The sequence below is a fragment of the Mytilus trossulus genome, chromosome 12 (assembly GCF_036588685.1).
Source record: "Mytilus trossulus isolate FHL-02 chromosome 12, PNRI_Mtr1.1.1.hap1, whole genome shotgun sequence".
NCBI lineage: Eukaryota > Metazoa > Mollusca > Bivalvia > Mytilida > Mytilidae > Mytilus > Mytilus trossulus.
Window position 1 is genome coordinate 35,649,477 of NC_086384.1, and position 18,684 is coordinate 35,668,160.

The 18,684-nt window shown below is 32.0% G+C and overlaps 1 protein-coding gene across 2 annotated transcripts; it reads right to left on the bottom strand.

Annotated features, from left to right (window-relative positions):
• Positions 1-9,507: 9,507 nt before the first annotated feature.
• LOC134693890 (uncharacterized) lies at positions 9,508-16,502 on the bottom strand. Of its 2 annotated transcripts, XR_010102508.1 has the most exons (6): positions 16,264-16,502; positions 15,068-15,181; positions 14,125-14,215; positions 11,392-11,651; positions 9,951-10,047; positions 9,508-9,757 (listed from the first exon to the last, which is right to left on the bottom strand). XR_010102508.1 is itself a non-coding variant. In XM_063554835.1 (5 exons), exons 1-5 carry the CDS (start codon positions 16,399-16,401, stop codon positions 10,012-10,014), a joined length of 639 nt encoding a protein of 212 aa, XP_063410905.1. In that variant the 5' UTR covers positions 16,402-16,502; the 3' UTR covers positions 9,508-10,011. The 2 variants fall into 2 exon arrangements, 1 of the variants encoding a protein (XP_063410905.1); XM_063554835.1 differs by having other exon boundaries at positions 9,508-10,047.
• Positions 16,503-18,684: the final 2,182 nt, after the last annotated feature.

Sequence of the window (18,684 nt, forward strand, 5' to 3'; positions counted from 1 at the left end):
ATGGTAAATCTTTTTTTCTTGATATGAAATAGTTTCTTATGGTACGACATAGTATTTTAAGGTACGAAATGGATTATGTTTATGGTACGAAATCGCATATTCAAGGTACGAAATTGTTATTAATGGTACAAAATGGAAAAGGTATGAAATGGTTCTGGTACGAAATGACTTGATACTTTGAAAATTGTGTTATAATCTTAATCTCTTTATTACAAACAACAATACAAAATAACATATAGACAATCTATGACAAAGCACATAAGCCAAATTAAAAGATAAGATAGACATCAACTCTTTTAGATTGTCATATTGCTTTTTTACCCAACTAAACAACAAATTTGCGTGATCATGAAGACTAGCAAGGTCATTATTGCAAAGTCCTTCACATTCCGAATGGAAATTATTTTTTATACATAATGGGTTGGGCTAATCGTTGAACATTGTTCAGTTATTCCAACCCTCCTTAGGTCTGCGGTTGATATTTGTCTAAAGACAAAAATACCGCGTCTAGTTATTTTTGTGTAAATTGTTGTGGTTTTTCCTCTTGGAAAATAGAACGACGGATACAGCTGTACAATTGAAGAATGTGTCCGGAAATCAGAACATATTGTTTTAGTAATAAAAGTTTTTATTTTAACTGAAATTAGGTTTTACAATTTATAGTCTAAATTAACAGGAATGGCGAATAGATGCAATATTTTAAAATTGTTCTTTTAAAATGATGGAATTTGTTGTACAACGTGATTATATGAGAGATGTTTATACATATAATCCCAATAAATCGACCTTTTCAACATATTATGATATGAGCTAACAAATATTAGATTAATGAACGGCTTAATTTCTAGTACATGACCAAAATATTATTTCTAAACGAATCCAGAGTCCTCATGAATAGCCAATGGAAATGTCGTATTATCATCCCATAATGCTCTACTATCCAATCAAATAAACGCAGTTTTCGCATAACATTATGTGCAGTATGATACTAAAATAATCTCTTCATACAATAATTAGATAAATAGCCACAACCATCAGAAAATATTTATTTCTCATATGGTAACGCATAATTTTACCGCAAAGTTGTAATTCTTTGTTGATTTGATATGTTGTTTTGGATTAGTGATTCATTTTCTATAAATAAAGCAACAGTATATACCTTTTGTTGTATATACATGTATTAACATCTGACACCTTTCTAGTAAAAGCCAGAATTGGTATCTTCAACGTATACATACATATGTTTGATAACCTGCTAATTTGGTTACCTTTAAAGTAGAAGTGTTTTTCACTTTCCTTTACAAATAAGTCGAATTCCTCTTTTTTGCAGAATCCTTTATACATCAACAATTATCGAGGTAAGCAGGTAGCAAGTATTTATCTTATATAAGTTTACAGTTTTTTTATGATTTCGTACCGAAAGTAACTGAATTATATTTATAATAATGTAGTAATGTTGAAACTCAAGGTGCATTCGATTATTTTTAAACATATAAACACAGTCGAATATTTTTTAATATGGACACACGTCTATTTATGTCCCTATATAACGTGGAATTTATTAATCCGGATTCATTGTTTGCATATTTTGAGCCAAGCAAACAAAACCGCTTGGTCTTTCCGTTTTAAATTTTCCTCGGAGTTCAGTATTTTTGTGATTTTACTTTTAGGTATGATTTGAATGACTTTGTTTTATTTATAAATATTGACTTCCAGAGGAAATTGGTTTTTTTATAACAATAATTTGCTAGTGATAAAAATATTTACAAAAGTAACATTCAAACATGCATATATACTCTTATACCACAGATATATTTCAGAGAAATGACATTTAACATGTTAAATTGGTATGGTTTAAATAATTTTGATTTGATCATTTTCCTTTTTTACAGACTCCACTTTAGTTAGGAAAACAACATGTCAAAGTCACTACGTGATACCTTTCATATCCGTATTTCTTAAAAAAGATTGATTTGTGTACCTATTATTAACAAAATATCACTAAACATAATTACATTTTTATATGACTTATTTTTATTTTTTGTGACGTATAAGGTTCAATTGAAATGGAGAGTCCAGGAAACAGAGTAGATTGACACTGTAAGATAATTGGAATAATACTATTACTTCATGCTAGTCAACACATTCTTAACCAGGTCAAACAAACTTTTGTTTATATAGATTAGACCATTGGTTTTCCCGTTTGAATGGTTTTACACTAGCAATTTTGGGGCCCTTTATAGCTTGTTGTTCGGTGTGAGCCAAGGCTCCGTGTTGAAGGCCGTACTTTAACCTATAATGGTTTAATTTGCCCCCTGCAATGGTTTTAAATTGTTATTTGGATGGAGAGTTGTCTCATTGGCACTCACACCACATCTTCCTATATCTATTGTATGCGATTTTAAATACTTAACGCTTATATGATCTAATTTAGACATGTGGCACATATTTATGCTTTCATTTGTTTAGCAATTCATTATGAACCGGTAAAATTCTATAGTTAGTTTCAAGAAAACAATCAAACAAAAACAATCATTGTAAAATTATCAAAACTTTTCTTCATTCAACAGTTGAAAAGTACTGGTTAAATCATGACATAACCTCTTGTAAAACTAATTGCCAAAAAAAACCAAACGAATACTATTAAACTCATGGAACAACAGCACTGGTAAAAGTCCCGTGCGCTACGCGCAATCGTAAACTACTGTGTTGATTGGTCAATGGCAAAAATAAATTTTTCTTTTCATTAGATATTCTATGAAATAATAAATACACTTACGTTAGTTATTGAAATTAAGAAAGAGTCTAAATAACAACTTTTTATAATTGGGTGGGTTAAGATATAAGCATATGAATGATACTATTTAATTGATAGTGATCTGTAATTTTACTGCTAGAAAATGCGTAGAAGACGTAATGCGCGTTTTGCATAATTAATTAGTCCTTGTTGATTTAATTCCCCACTTGAATTCCGTCATCCATTTGACTATAATTAATACAGAAACAAAACAATAATAATAAAAATACAATTAGCAGTAATAACAATGATATTAATTCAGTACAAAAATGCAAATAGTAAAATTATTATAACTTTATAATACAAACTCTGAGGAAAATTCAAAATGAATTCATATAATTAGTATTTTCAAAGGGCTAAACTATCTATACATATTTAAGTTGCACATACTTTTGAACATGTTATTCGTGACATTATTTATATATAAACTGTTCATAATTTTTTTTTTAATTCGGACAAAAATTGTACAATGAAAGGGCTTCTACTGCAATTTTCCAATGTTAAAAATATGTTCAAAGGATTTACTCTTTCAAAATTAGTTGATCGGCCCTAATTGTCGAACTTTTATTAGACAATGATGATATAAACCGTTGTTATATGTTTTTCATTAATCTGACTAGAATTCTTCATAGGAGACCCCTAACAAGAACAGATAGAACGACAAACGAACGGACGGTATTTCTATGTCCCCTACATCATTTCGAGCGGCAGACAATACGATTACTTATTGAAATATACAAATTACTTGATGATTACACTTTACCTGTTCGAAAGAAAAAAAAACACTTGTGAAAGGAACACTATTATTTACGTGTATTTATAGTAAATGGCATTTAGGTAAAACCAAAAATTAAATCAGTTGTTGAACAATATTTATAATCCAAATCTTTTTTTCATACTAAAATCCTAGTAACGAACTTAACATTAAATATGTGTCCGATACATTTAACTACACATCAACTCAAGCGAAAAAGATCCGGTGTTTAACAATATTTAAATATCGTTCACAAAGTACAATCCAATGAATGGAAAACTATTGTTGCAGTGTATGACATGATTGTGAAGTCTCTTATTTTGTATGTTATATCCTCTTCAACAAAAAAATGTATTATGACGATTTCTCAAATCAACAAATACTTGCTTTGATAAAATAGAGCAATATAGCAACTACCGAATATCCTGGTGCAGAAGTACACAGTAAATGTATATACATGTATAGTAAATATATTAATTACATGTCATATTAAACAAAAAATAGATCCGCTGTTTAAAAATATATAAATATAGTTTACAATACAAAAAGTCATTGTAAGGAAAACTAGTGTTGAAGTTTATCATACTCTCTTTTCTCGTATGTCATATCCCGTATGAAACTAGCATTCATTATGCAAATTTTAAAGAGCTTTATGTTTCCAAAACGTTGAGTAAAGATGTACACTATCAAACATCCTGGTGACAAAGTAAACACCTTTTTTAATTAAAAACAGCCAACAAAATTTATAATTGTTTAACCTTATAATAATAATATATCTATTATTGTATTTAGGATAAAAGAAAATATATTATATATAATTTATATCAAAAAGGGATCAAATTGAATAATTAATAAAATTGTTTTTCTGATTAGTGGAGAGGCAAACCCATGAATAAGATCCCACCTAGATAGAGGTTTTAAATTCTTAGTAACATTTATTCAAAATTGAAACATCCTGTTTAACTTAAATAGCATGGCCTTTCGAATATACTAGATAAGTTTAAGTTTAAGAATTTAAGAAAATAGAGCTTTCTTTTTACCTGTTAACATGGTAAAACACACATGTACTGAGGTAATTATACCATATGAAAGTGTTTAATTTATGCAATGTCTTTAATTTGACCAAAACATACTTGAATTAATTGAAATACATTTGTACTGTTACTTTGATCCACATTTCCTTTTAGGTTTTATCAAGGATTGCATGAAATACTTCCCAAATATTCATAAAATTTTGAATAATATTGAAAGTATAAGTCACAATTCATTTTTTAGATTATTTGATCAGCTTGTTTTATTTATACTCTAAAAGTTGATATATATTATTATGTAAGTGTTGATTAATATTGTGTTAAAGTTAAACTGAGATTGAAAATTGTTAAATTTCAATTTCAATACTATATTGAATACATAAATTTTGAAAAAATTCAGTCGATTGATACAAAGAATAAGTCTAGGTTGGTTAAGACTTGGTCGAGTAATGTTCAGACATGGTAGAGTATGGTTTAGACTAGGTCGAGTATAGTTCAGACTAGGTCGGTCGAGCATGGTCCAGACTCGTATAAAATGGTCAAGTACAAATTCAGACTGTTAGGTATGGTTACGACTACAGTCGAGTATTATCAAGTAAATTTCAGACCAATTCAGACTGGTCGAGTAAAAATCAGTACAGTCGAGTACAGATAAAAGCCATTTCAGACTTTTACTGGTTTGTAGTGAATGTTGATAGTATGTTTATATTTAGTTTTGCAAATTTTAATTGCTTTATATCATGCATGTTATGTGTTTGTTCTTTATCCACTACGTTTTAAAATCAACTCCGATGCAAGCTGATGTGTGATTTGAATGCTATTTAATACAATGCTTACTTAAAGTTAAAAGTTCTTTTTCGACACCTTTCTATTTTATATCATTCTGTGGAATGGTTTAACTCACCTTGTTGACCTTAGCTAACGTATGATTATTTAACTCGCCTTTTGATACTATGTCAATATTAGGATTGAAAACGTATTCGATAATACGCTGACTTATGACTCATCTTATCTTTCTAACCCTTTTGAAGCATGGCTAACACCCGCAATAATACCAGGCTACCGCATGGTTTACTTGATAACCCGATCTTTTCCAAGATATAGAAACAGATTGGAATTGAAACTTGTATCTACATGTATGCTTAATGTCAACTTTAAATCTCTCAGTATTGTATGAAGGATTACATATCTCTGTTAATACGTTGCGTTCGTGAATATTCACACTGTACAGACTGTGATGGCAGAGCAGTGCCCCGTACACAATTTTCTCTAATGTTTAAACGATTTATTAAGTTTGACAACGACATTTTCATCGTTGTATATTAATTCTAATAATGAAAATCTTCATCTTACTAATAATGCCTGCCAAAATTTTACTTTGATTCTTTACATAAATACACTTATGTGCAGCATAGGTGACTTATTGGTACAACGAAAGACTAAATTTTAATTGTATTCAGTCTTGTGTTATCATGTTTTGTAAATTTTAGAAATATGTAAAAAAAATAGTTACGGATGGTACATATGTGATTACCTAACTTGAAACTCATTGGAAATTTGCAATTGATAAGGAGGCGCTACTTCAAGCACATTTTTAATATCCAGCCTCTTTTCCAAATAGCTGACAAAGGAAGAACACACAGAAATTTGGTGACATTCAATTTCCATAAAATATTTAATTTAAGATTTATGAAAGATGGATACAACAGAGAAAATACAAGTGTCAGAGATGGGGCATACAAGAATATGTATTTCAGAAAAGCACAAGAAATAAATAAAAGGATAAAAAACGTGGTTGAAAAATCATCGAAATTTATCTTTCGGGATCATGACACGACACATAAATATTCATGCAAAGATCAATTTTTTTCCGATGGAGTACATCTGAATACAAAAGGTCAATACCATTGATACAAGAGGAGCAGTTATCATTGCCTGCAAAGAGATTAAATAAGGGAACGGAAATTTACACGTATCTGAACCGCACTCGAAAATTTTGTAATATTTTGAAAACTTCCGGTGGATAATCGCAACTGGCGCTAACCATAAATTAATTCAAAATAACATCACAAAGCAGAAACTTGCATTATTGAATACAAACAAACAGTATAACGGATGAGGATCGTCCAGATTTATTTAATTATTCAAACAGGTTAACAATAACATGAATAGTCAAGCTGAAATACAAAGGAAAAATAGACAAATACAATAAAACAAAATAGTCCTATTGTAATATTATTTATGATTGAAAGTTTTGTATTAAGTTTACATTAGTATATTCCAGACAATACCTTAAAAAAAACAATCCTCGTATGGAGTGGCAGGTGCCATTTAGAAAATGACGACTGCTGCCCAGAGGAAGAAAACTTCAACCGCTATACCAAGTGGGCCTTCAATCCCCCTAAATAATGCACCAGTTATATCACCAGATGTCATGGAGGAGTTGACCAATAGGGTAACATAAAGGGTAGCTAGCCGTATGGAAAAGAGGATGTAGGAAATTTTTGACAAGATAGCTTAAAAAATAATGGATATTCAGATGTTAAGGCGGCTGAGGTCCAAAGTCATGTGGACAATCTGAACAGAAACATCCAACTTGAAGGTAATTGAGAGCAAAACAATTATAGTAACAATTTAGTTGTCAAACATATTATTGATATATGAGAGATTGTAAACTCTTCAAGTTCGCAATCTTCGTTTTAAAATTGTCATTTTGTACAATAATGATCTGGTTTCCAGCCGTAGTTTGTATGTAGGCTTGTCCTCACGATTGTTCAATATTCAAGAATAAGATTATTTGGAATCAAACCTTCATGAATTTTACGGACGCCTTAACGAGCTGGTTAGCCGTTATTGAATATCTGTTTCACAGATGAAAGATAATAACATTAGCAACACGACGTATGCCACATGTGGAGCAGGATCTGCTTACCAAACTCGAGCACCTGAAATTACCCACCAAGTTTTGATAGGGTTCGTGTTGCTTAGTCTTTATTTTTCTATGATGTGTTTTGTTTATCATTGTTTGACAGTTTGTCCCTCTTTCTTTTGTAGCAATGGCGTTATCAGTTTATTTTAGATTAATGACTTTTAATGTCCTTCTGGTATCTTTCGTTCCTTTTCAATTAGACATACAATGAAAGAGTTTAGCCCTAGGGTATCACCTGTTTTTCATTTGCACGAATAATCCGGTGTTTATCCTGACTGAGAAAGACTTTCAACATTGCACATTACGAAGTCTCGTTTATGTTCATGTGACCTCTTTATGCTACATCAAAAAAAAATTCTTAAACAATTTTCCACAGTTTTCCCTTTTTTTGTATTATATTTAAACCTCAATAACTCATTAATTAAGATCTGTGATGTCTAATGAGCAATAACAATTCAATATTTCAATTTGTAATCATGTTTTTTTCAAATTAGTAGAGAATCTCATTAGGTTCATGTATATACATGCATATTAGATATGTTGCTATATATTTATGACCAGTTGCCATGTTAATCTGCATTGATTTGTTTATTAGATTAACTAGATGTGTCAAAGCGACACAAATGGCTCCGTCTCAAAAAGTTGAAAAATCTGCAATTTCAGTAACACATGTGGACACAAACATAATATTGGTAGTCTATATCACCAATCAGCTCAAAATGGCGTATAGAGAAAAACAAATCTGTATAACTATGATTTTTAACAATTTTCAAAGTTGTCAACCCTTAACTTTGACAAAAATTAGCGGCACGGAGCGAAACTTTAACTTGATCTGTAACTCATCTTGGTTCAGTCACATATAAAAAATCAGCCCAATATGTGAAAGCGTTTAGAAAAAAAAGTCTGTATAACTATGATTTGCAACAATTTATCAAAGTCCATAGCCTGTAATTTAGACAAAAAACTAGCCTAGCGAAACAGAACTTTAACTTGATCTGTAACTCGTCATAGTTAGCTCACATACATAAAATCAGCGCAATAGCTTAAGGCGTTTAGAAAAAAAACTTCGTATAATGGTTTGTTGCGGAATGACGGAATGACGGCATTATGGAATTTCGGAATAACGGAATTTCGGACAAGGGAACAAATACATGGCACCGACAACGTCGTTGCGGGGCCATAAAAAACAAGAGTTATTCCTCTTTAAACGAATCACTCACTCTACCTTTGCTCATTATTTGTTGTAAAGTTGATGTTGGTTTTCCACATTACCAATCAACAATAAGGTCTGAGGTAAATATTTGTATTTCGTTTTTATTATATTTATTTTGTCTTTGTGATCCATAATAATTGACAGCAAACTTACAATGATTACAACAATAAAATAAAAGTAAAAACACCATGATTTTCAACTAAACGGAGTCAACATATCTCTTGATTGTACCTTTTTGTATCCCCCCCCCCAGAAGCATGTGTCACCCGCCCCTTTTTGTGTCTGTCCCAAGTATGGAGCCTCTGGCCTCTGCTAGTCTTGTTTTTGTTTTATCAATATGAGTTCATTTAAATGTTTTGGAGTTTAATTAGTGTGACGTCATTTTCACTGAACTAATACACATTTATTTTCAGGGACCAGTTGAGGAACACCTCCGGGTGTAAAGACCCATTGTTGGCCTATGGTTGTTGTCTGCTCTTTTGTTGGGTTTATGTCTCTTTGACTACTAGACTTCTTATGCAGCGAACACAACTACACACACAACGTGGCACACATATATATTATAGAAGCTAACATACGACCTGTGTGTTTATGAAATATATATTGGAAGTCAAATACAAGTGTGTAACATCGATAGATATTTCAAAATTTTTTTTTTCAAATATATAATACATCGAATATTTGATGCCTCCTCGTGTCTGTGTTGATATCAAAGTATTAATAAATATAGTGTGTGATGTATCAATTTAAAGATAATTATTCATTAGAATATAAAGAGAAATACCAAGTTGTAAAGTTTTAATTTTGAAATGAACAAACTAGTAAAGTGTTTATTTGCAAGTAAGAAGTGTTCATTTTGCTAAACTTGAAAAGGTTAGAGATTTTGTTTGAAACACTTGAAAAGCGTGAGGATTTCTCTAAAGTTATGTAAGCCAGGTCGTCTGACATCAGATAGAAGGATTTCTCTAAAGTTGTATAAGCCAGGTCGTTCTGACGTCAGATAGAAGGATTTCTCTAAAGTTGTATAAGCCAGGTCTTCTGACATCAGATAGAAGGATTTCTCTAAAGTTGTATAAGCCAGGTCATTCTGACGTCAGATAGAAGGATTTCTCTAAAGTTGTATAAGCCAGGTATTCTGACATCAGATAGAAGGATTTCTCTAAAGTTGTATAAGCCAGGTCTTCTGACATCAGATAGAAGGATTTCTCTAAAGTTCTTTAAGCCAGGTCGTTCTGACGTCAGATAGAAGGATTTATCTAAAGATGTATAAACCAGGTCGTTCTCACGTCAGATAGAAGGAACGAATGGCACATTTCTTACTTCCTGTAAAATAATGCAAATTAACATTTCAATAAAAGCGTACAATAAAATGTCCCAACTTTCATGTATGTGTCTTTTAGTTTATACTATTTATAAAACATATTCCATAGTACACGGCCTTTAGTTTTGACCTACAATATACGGTACCTGAGAAACATGTTCGGTGCTATGCAAGATCAACAAATGATTTTATTCCACTGTTATGGCCCGTTTTTGGCGTATTGAATTTTAAACCTGATGCCTTTTGTTGTCTATTAATCATGGGTTTCTTTGGCTAATACGTACTCCTATTTTTTGTTGTTGTAGTCCTGTAATAGTATGTTGTCATTTCAATGTTAAATGTATTGCCATTAAAGTGCGAGGTTTGACCAACCAGGTTCAACCCACCATTTTTATCGTTAAAAATGTCCTGTACCAAGTCAGGAAAATTGTCATTGTTATGTTCGTTTCTGTGTGTGTAACATTTTAACGTTGTGTTTCCGTTGTGTCATTTGTTTACTCTAATATTTGAGTGTGAATTCACATTACTATAAGACATGTCACAGTACTTTTCTATCCCAAATTCATGTATTTGGTTTTGATGTTATATTTGTTATTCTCATCGGATTTTTTCTAATGCTTAGTCCGTTTCTGTGTGTGCTACCTTTTAATGTTGTGGCGTTGTTCTCCTCTTATATTTAATGCGTTTCCCTCGGTTTGAGTTTGTTACCCCAATTTTGTTTTTGTCCATAGATTTACGAGTTTTGAACAGCGGTATACTACTGTTGCCTTTATTTATACATATAGATAGTTTAAACAGTATTTGATTAGTTGAGACTATCCCACGTGCCATTAAAAAAATTGTATATCTCCCTCAGGCATAGGAAATAAATGTAAAGTGTTTTCCTCAATCGAACTTAAGTTTTTGCTTAACGTCTATTGCTTCATGCAAATGAACATTTCGTGACAAGTGAACTCCTTGCGACTTGTTTTTTAAGGTTTTGTCTATTTTTGTTCAGTTATCTCTTTTTTGTTGCATTAATCAAGAAATAACATTTATTTCATTTACTTTTTGTCAAGATATTGTTTCGATTGAATTGTCATACTCATTGATACGTATGCGGATTGTAGTATATAGGACGTGAAAACAATCGTTTCTTACAATGGTGATTTTATTCACTGAAGTTTGAAATGTCAGTATGGAAAGTCAACATAACACAGAAATAAAAGAAAAAGGGAAACTTCAAAAACTACAGGGAAATACAGAAGAGCGCTTCGGATGTATGATATTTATAAAATGACTCATTTGCAACCATACCACTTCTTACTATATAAAACAATCCAGATTGGGGTTTGAACAATACTTACTCTTTTTCTCCTCGATGGCTGAAGATCTTGACAAGCCTGAGGCATTTCGAAAACTGAGGGGTCTGTAATGCCTTCTGTGAGTCCCATAAAACCCAAGCTAAAGACACCTTCTGGTGTAAGGATATTTTCAGATAATGGGGCGCAGTCTTTTGTCGTCAATGACATGGTCATTTGGCCACCAGGAAATTGAATCAGATACATGTCAAAATCAACCGTGTCATTTAGTAAACCTTTATAGCTCGTCATCATTTTAGCAGAAGCTGAAAAATAGAAATACCATCATTGCAAATTAAAATATTTTAGAAATCTGGATTCATTATCGGATGATTACTAGAAAAATATCAAAATTGCGTAAATAAAAGTAAAAGAATAGTAAAAACATAAAACAAAACTGCTGCTGCTAATTGTACACCAGTAAATATTTATCAAATTCTAAATCTGGTACCTTTTGTTAGCTATTATTCGTGTTTCTCTGTACTTTATGTCTTCCTATTTATTTGTATTGTAGTCCTGTCATGTAATGTGGTCATTTTAATGTTATATTTAACATTGCCATAAAAGCGGGAGGTTTGGCATACCACAAAACCAGGTTCAAGCCACCCTTTGTTCTTCTCCTTAAAATGTCCTGTACTAAGTCAGGAAAATGGCCCTTGTTATATAGTTCTTTTCTGTGCGCGTTACATTTTAGTGTTGTGTTTCTGTTGTGTCGGACATTGTAGTTCTTTTCTTATATTTGATGCATTTCACTTAGTTTCAGTTTGTAACCCGGATTTGTTTTTTACTCAATCGATTTATGAATTTCGAACAGCGGCATACTTCTGTTGCATTTATTTATACTCATAGTAAAGTATCTGATGTTCATCTTTGTTTTGCCTTTTCATCCATTTTTGGTCGTTCATTGTATTTCCGTTTCTTTTCTACAGTTAATACCTTTAATCTATCCTTTGGAATCTTTAAGTTCATTGATTCAACTTATATAGTGACGGGGATATAATAGGGATGTCAGCCGAGAGTTCCAAGGTTTAAACTACAATAACCAATAGAGCTAGGTTTTGACGATTCCGATAGTTGCATTGCCAACTATTGTTTAAAACTTGTGGTGCTATTGCATTGATATTCGCAAAACATTTAAGGAATGACTGTAATATTTTTTCTGTCTATGAAGAAATAACATAAAAAATGTTGTGTACACTAAATAACGCGCGTAGCGGGTTATCTAACAGTGTGCACCACATTTTTTATGTTATTTCGAATAGACAGAAAAAAATATTATAGTCATTTCTTATAATTTAATTCTAAATTCGATTTTAAACCGTAGAAAACCATGAAAAAACGTTGATGACGTCTCGGTCACATGCCTAAATTATGTCTATAGGCTCATAAAAAATAACATCAGCCAATCAGAAGACACGTTGCATCCTTAATTAAATTATGTGATGTTAAACAATTTCAACAATTGCAGTACATATCGTACATTTTCTCAAACCTAAAACTGAGCGTGTAGTCTATTCGAATCTAAATAGAAATGCTCGACTCAGGCTAACATTTAACCTTTTCTTAGATATAGGAAGATGTGGTGTGAGTGCCAATGAGACAACTCTCCATCCAAATTACAATTTAAAAATTAAACCATTATAGGTTTAAGTACGGCCTTTAACACGGAGCCTTGGCTCACACCGAACAACAAGCTATAAAGGGCCCCAAAATTACTAGTGTTAAACCATACAAACGGGAAAACCAACGGTCTTATAGCCTGTATACAAATTAGTTCGACAAGCTGATACAGACTGAATGTATATTTATTCAATTTTTTATATGCCCCAAATACTATAGTTTAGGGGCATTAAGTTTTCTGGTCTGTGCGTTCGTTCGTTTGTTTGTTTGTCCGTTCGTTCATATATTCGTTTGTCCCTACGTCCATTCTTCCCGCTTCAGGTAAAAGTTTTTGGTCAAGGTAGTTTTAGGTGAAGTTGAAGTCCAATATACTTGTACACATGTTCCTTATGATACAATCTTTCTAATTTTAAGGAGGCTCGAGGGTATAAAAATTTCAGAAAAAATATAAACATTTGTTTTTTATTACAAATTCTATTTATTACCTTTATTAGTTATAACTTTATCATATGGTACAAAAATCTTTCAAAAAAATCAATTCGTCTTCGCCCTAGATGACCTTTAAAATGTATATATCAATGAAAAAGCTCCAAATTATCTCCCTTTGGTGAACAAATGCCATTTTTTTGGGCATTAAAGTTGAAATATCTTTCTTACCTCATCGGTGACCTACATTTTTATTATTATTTTCAAATAAGCTGTATTTAAACTAAACTATTGTAAAATTTGAGCGATTTCTGTAATTAAGTTTTTTTTATTTCGATATTACCTCTATTTCTCCTATAAGGTCAACAGAGAAAAAAGTACATTTACAAACTTGTATGCTTCTGTCGAAGGCAGATTGTGAGCGTAAATGAATGCTGATCCGATTTTTTTTATTTCATTTTTCTATTAAGTATAATATAAATTTTATTTATAGAAAAATATAGCGATATCCTATAATTAAAAAAAATGATTTAGACCCACGAGCCCCCTTAATGCCAAATAGAAATATTGACCCCTGAACATGTAAAATGATAGTGCATGTGGGGATTCCGTGTACTATGGACACATTCTTGGTTTATAAAAATAAATATTCAGAAAGGGGATACATGTGACAAATGTCCATGTTGTACTTACGAGGCATACACAACTTTCCTCCTATGGGTTTAATGTCAAATAGTAATGGGCTGACAGTGCACCTTCCATATGAAAGCTCATATTGTTTTCCCTAAAATGGGAAATACATGAATTGGTTCACGACAAAACAAATTGCACAATATATATAAAGTTTTAATATGCATAGTTATATATATATTTTAGAAATTCCAAAGTGACGTCACTTTGTGCGTCGATCTCTTCGGCTTACTTATGATACGTTGTTCGGCTGTTCCTTTTTGGTGAACTGACTTAGGTTGTTTTGCGTATTCGATTATATTCTGTAGTTAACGTGTTTAATATATCTATTATTCAGTAATTCCTATAAGTTTACTGTTTGTAAAAGTATGAATTATTCTAAATACTTTGGATTTTCTTATCCTAGGCAGATAACATTAGCTGTACTTTGGACAACTTTTTGAAACTTTAACTTATTTTGGCTTCCGAACATTGTTTATCTAAGCATCACTGACGAGTCTTTGATGACGACAAAACGCGCGTCTGGCGTAATAAATTATAAGCCTGGTATCTCATGATAATAATGTTTTGTGTGTTTTTCCTGGACTGTACGTTCTCCCATTTATTTGTATTGTAGTCCTATCATGTAATGTTGTCATTTTGATGTTATATCAAACATTGCCATAACAGCGGGAGGTTTGGCTAGCCACACAACCAGATCAACACACCAGTCAGGAAAAGGGCCATTGTTATTTTATAGTTCGTTTATGTGTGTGTTGCTTTTTAGTGTTTTGTTACTGTTGTGTCGTTGTTCTCGTCTCATATTTGATGTGTTACCCTCAGTCTTATTTTGTAACCCGGACACAACCTTCATATATAATACAAAATCTGCATGTGTAATACACAATCTTCATGTGTATTACATTACCTACATGTGTAATAAACAACCTACATGTCATTGAATTACCTGATTGTAATCCTGAAAAACCTCTTGTTGAACTGGATATTGCCCGTAGTAGAGTGTTCCAGAAAGGTAGCCTTTTCCTATAGAAGTATCCATTGCCCACTTGTCATAAAATGCCTGCAAATCAAAATTCAAAATTATTTTATGTTTATATTCGTTCCTAATGTTTTCTGATAGAATGTGAACGGAAATGGGAATATCATTTTTTCAGTGTTCCTCAAACAATACGCACCAGACCTCCTTTAAATTTCGTTTTCATTTTGTTCGTACAGTAAGTATATTTGTATGCATAAGATTTGAATCATGATACATCTTTTGTTTCCAGATATCTGATCCGGGGATATTGTGTGCCGAATGGAGAACAGTAGTCAGGGACAATGCAATGAATGGACTGTAGTATACAAGAAATTAGCGGGAAATTGCATCTATTCTAGAAATTGAGCGGCCATTAGAATACTCGAAAACACAAGGTGAAGCTATACTATGGTAGGATCTTTGTTTGAGATTTTCAAAAATTCGCATTGTACAAATATACGATGCCGAGCATTTATAAAAGTTCTCAATTAGTCCTTTTCACAGAAAAAATTGCTTCGTAAATAAATAAAATCAGCTCTGCAACATTTTCTATTTGACAGTGAAATTAATGATTTGCATATACATAATTATTGAAATTCTTATTTTGTAACAATAGAGCAGAATTGGTTGACTATAAATACGAACAAAACAGAACGAATCAATTAACTTTAAAAACAAGTGTCACTAAATGGTTAATAAAATTAACAAAAAAATAGATTACAAATTATAACCATTGACGGATCCAGGGGTAGGGGGGTCCAGTTTTTGACCCCCCTTTTTTTGGCTGATCAATGGATTTGAATGGGGACATATAGTTGGAATTCCCCATTGTCCTGGGTTGGGAACCCGCTTTTTTTTAAATGGCTGGATCCGCCCCTGATAACGTATCGAGCAATATTCGCAGTATCTAAAATCAATCTCAAATTACTTGAACCTGTTAGTAAGAAATATACAGGTTACACTTAAGATCGCTTGCAGAAGATCATTGTGTGTTTCACAAAGCATAGGAATGTATTTATTATGCAATGCTTTCAACAAAACTATACAAAACTTTACATAAAAGCAAAAGAAACATTTACATATATCTAGAAATTCACTTTGATTGTTTGAAAATCAACACTAACCGTGAGTGCCAACGGAGTTCCATTATTTTTCAATCCAATTGACATCCCAATTTTTCCCTCCAGCTTTTGTGGCATACAACACGAATACGCTTGGCCAATAATAACTGCAAGACTAAAAACAAGTAACAATTTCTCCATAGCTATAGTTCGTGCTGATCAGATTTTGTTCAAACACAACAGACACCTAAATACCAACAAGCATGTGACGATACAGACTCTTATTACATTGGTTATATACATGTACATACATCGACCTACGTTTTATTAAAACAAATCGGACATGATGACGGAAAACGGATATATTGTACTTACAAGGTTGAGACTATTGTCATTTTGAAAGAGATGTATTTGATTTACGTTTTACTAAAATAATATTGCGGAGAACAACAATAATACATTAAGTTCATTAAAAAAAAATCTTTTGTTACCTCTTCTGACAATGTCATCGGAGTCGTGCTTCTCTTAAACTGAGTTTTGCTGTGCGTATTATTTTTCGTTTAAATGGCTATAGGTATAAGGGGGGCTATAAAACACATGTTTAATCCGCCGCATTTTTGCGCCTGTCCAAAGTCAGGAACCTCTGGCCTTTATTAGTCCTGTATAATTTTTAATGTCAGTATTTTGTGTATAATTCGGAGTTTAGTATGACGTCCAAAATCATAGACCTAGTATACACATTTGTTAAGGGGCCAACTGAAGGACGCCTCCGGGTCCGGGAGTTTCTCGCTGCATTGAAGACCCTTGGTGGCCTTCGGCTATTGACTTCAATTCGGTCGTGTTGTTGGCTCTACTCCGGTACTTGCATGAAAATACGTTTTTTTGTGTTACTTAATTTGCTGTTACAAAATATTTAAATTATCATAAATTAAGGAATGTATCTTCCTCATCTAAAGCTCTGATTCCTTTCACGGATTTGGCTATACTTTTTGGAACTTTTGGATTATAGCTCTTCATCCTTTATATAAGCTTTGGATTTAACATATTTCTCACGGCTCTCAATCCTGTGTACCCCAAGCCCAAATTTAATGGGCTCATAAATGTAGTTGAATTGAGAACGATACTGATATTGAAATACCGACCATTCTTACAAGGAAGTGTGCACTGTGTGGACAATAGATCCAAGACAAATATCTTACCAAGAAAACAACCAGTCACTATCATAACTTGTTGTTTGGGGTTAATGTCATTATACTTATTCCTCAGTATGATCGTGTTCTCGATATATTTAATTCGTATGTGTTGAATCTGGAGAAATTGATTACCAAATACAGAAAAATTGTATTAATTTAAACAGGATATGTATGTCTTATAGTTACATTGAAGCTCTGAAAGACACGTTTTATTCATAGCAACTGCTCTTGAGCTTCAACTTTCGCTATGTGAAGCGGTTAATCAGCCTTTAAAACAGGTTGTCAGGGGTTTCTTTCATGTAAATGCATAGGCGGGTACAGTACTTTTAAATGTAAAAATGTGAAAGTCAAAAGAAGTTGTGCAATTCCAGATGCCATCTCAAATGAAAGATACAGAATTCATTAAGTATTTGATGAATATGGTGAATTGTATGGTCATTATTTTCATTTTGTTGTGTGTATCAATGCTTTTTTCACAAAAAGATATGTTATAAAATATTGTACAAGTTATATGTAAATTTTCGTAAAATTTTATACAAATTATAATTTGTACAGGAACTGTTTGTACAAATTACAATTTTTACAAAGTCAAAATACAAATTATAATTTGTACAAATTATTTTGTACAAAATGATAACTTTTACACAACATATATATAGCAGATTACTTTATTCTACTAAGATGACGAGGTACAAAATCCTAGCCTATAGATATGAGAAGATCTGGTATGAGATCCAATTAGACAACTTTCCATCCAAGTCATAATTTGTAAAAGTTAACCCCGTTTTTCACCAATAGTTTTCAACGATATTATTATAATAAATAGAAAGACACTTTGAAATGGCAACAAAAGTACTAGCCTGGCCAATAACAACTCTTATATATCATGTGTCACTATTCCGACATGTGCTATGATTTTGTACATCGTCATATATACAAACGCCTAACAAGTGTACAAAACAACATCAAATTCAGAAAAAAAGGGAAGGGGGTATCGACCTTGAGGGTCTTGCACGAGAGAAAAAAATAACGAGCAATAACTCCAAAGACATGTCGACTCAGGACTTCGACCATTAAACTTTTTTGTAGACCTCGTTTTGCTGATCAATTTTTATCATTCAGCAAATATGATAAAAGAAATAATAAAAACTTCATTGAAGGACAATGACCAAAAAAAAAAAGTGTTGTTTGAAGCTTTTGTTTATATTGACTTCTTTTAAGATCTTATTCTGCTAAAATTTGTTAGTTGAAGTTTATGTTTAGGATAAAAGCCAATATGAACACAAAAACA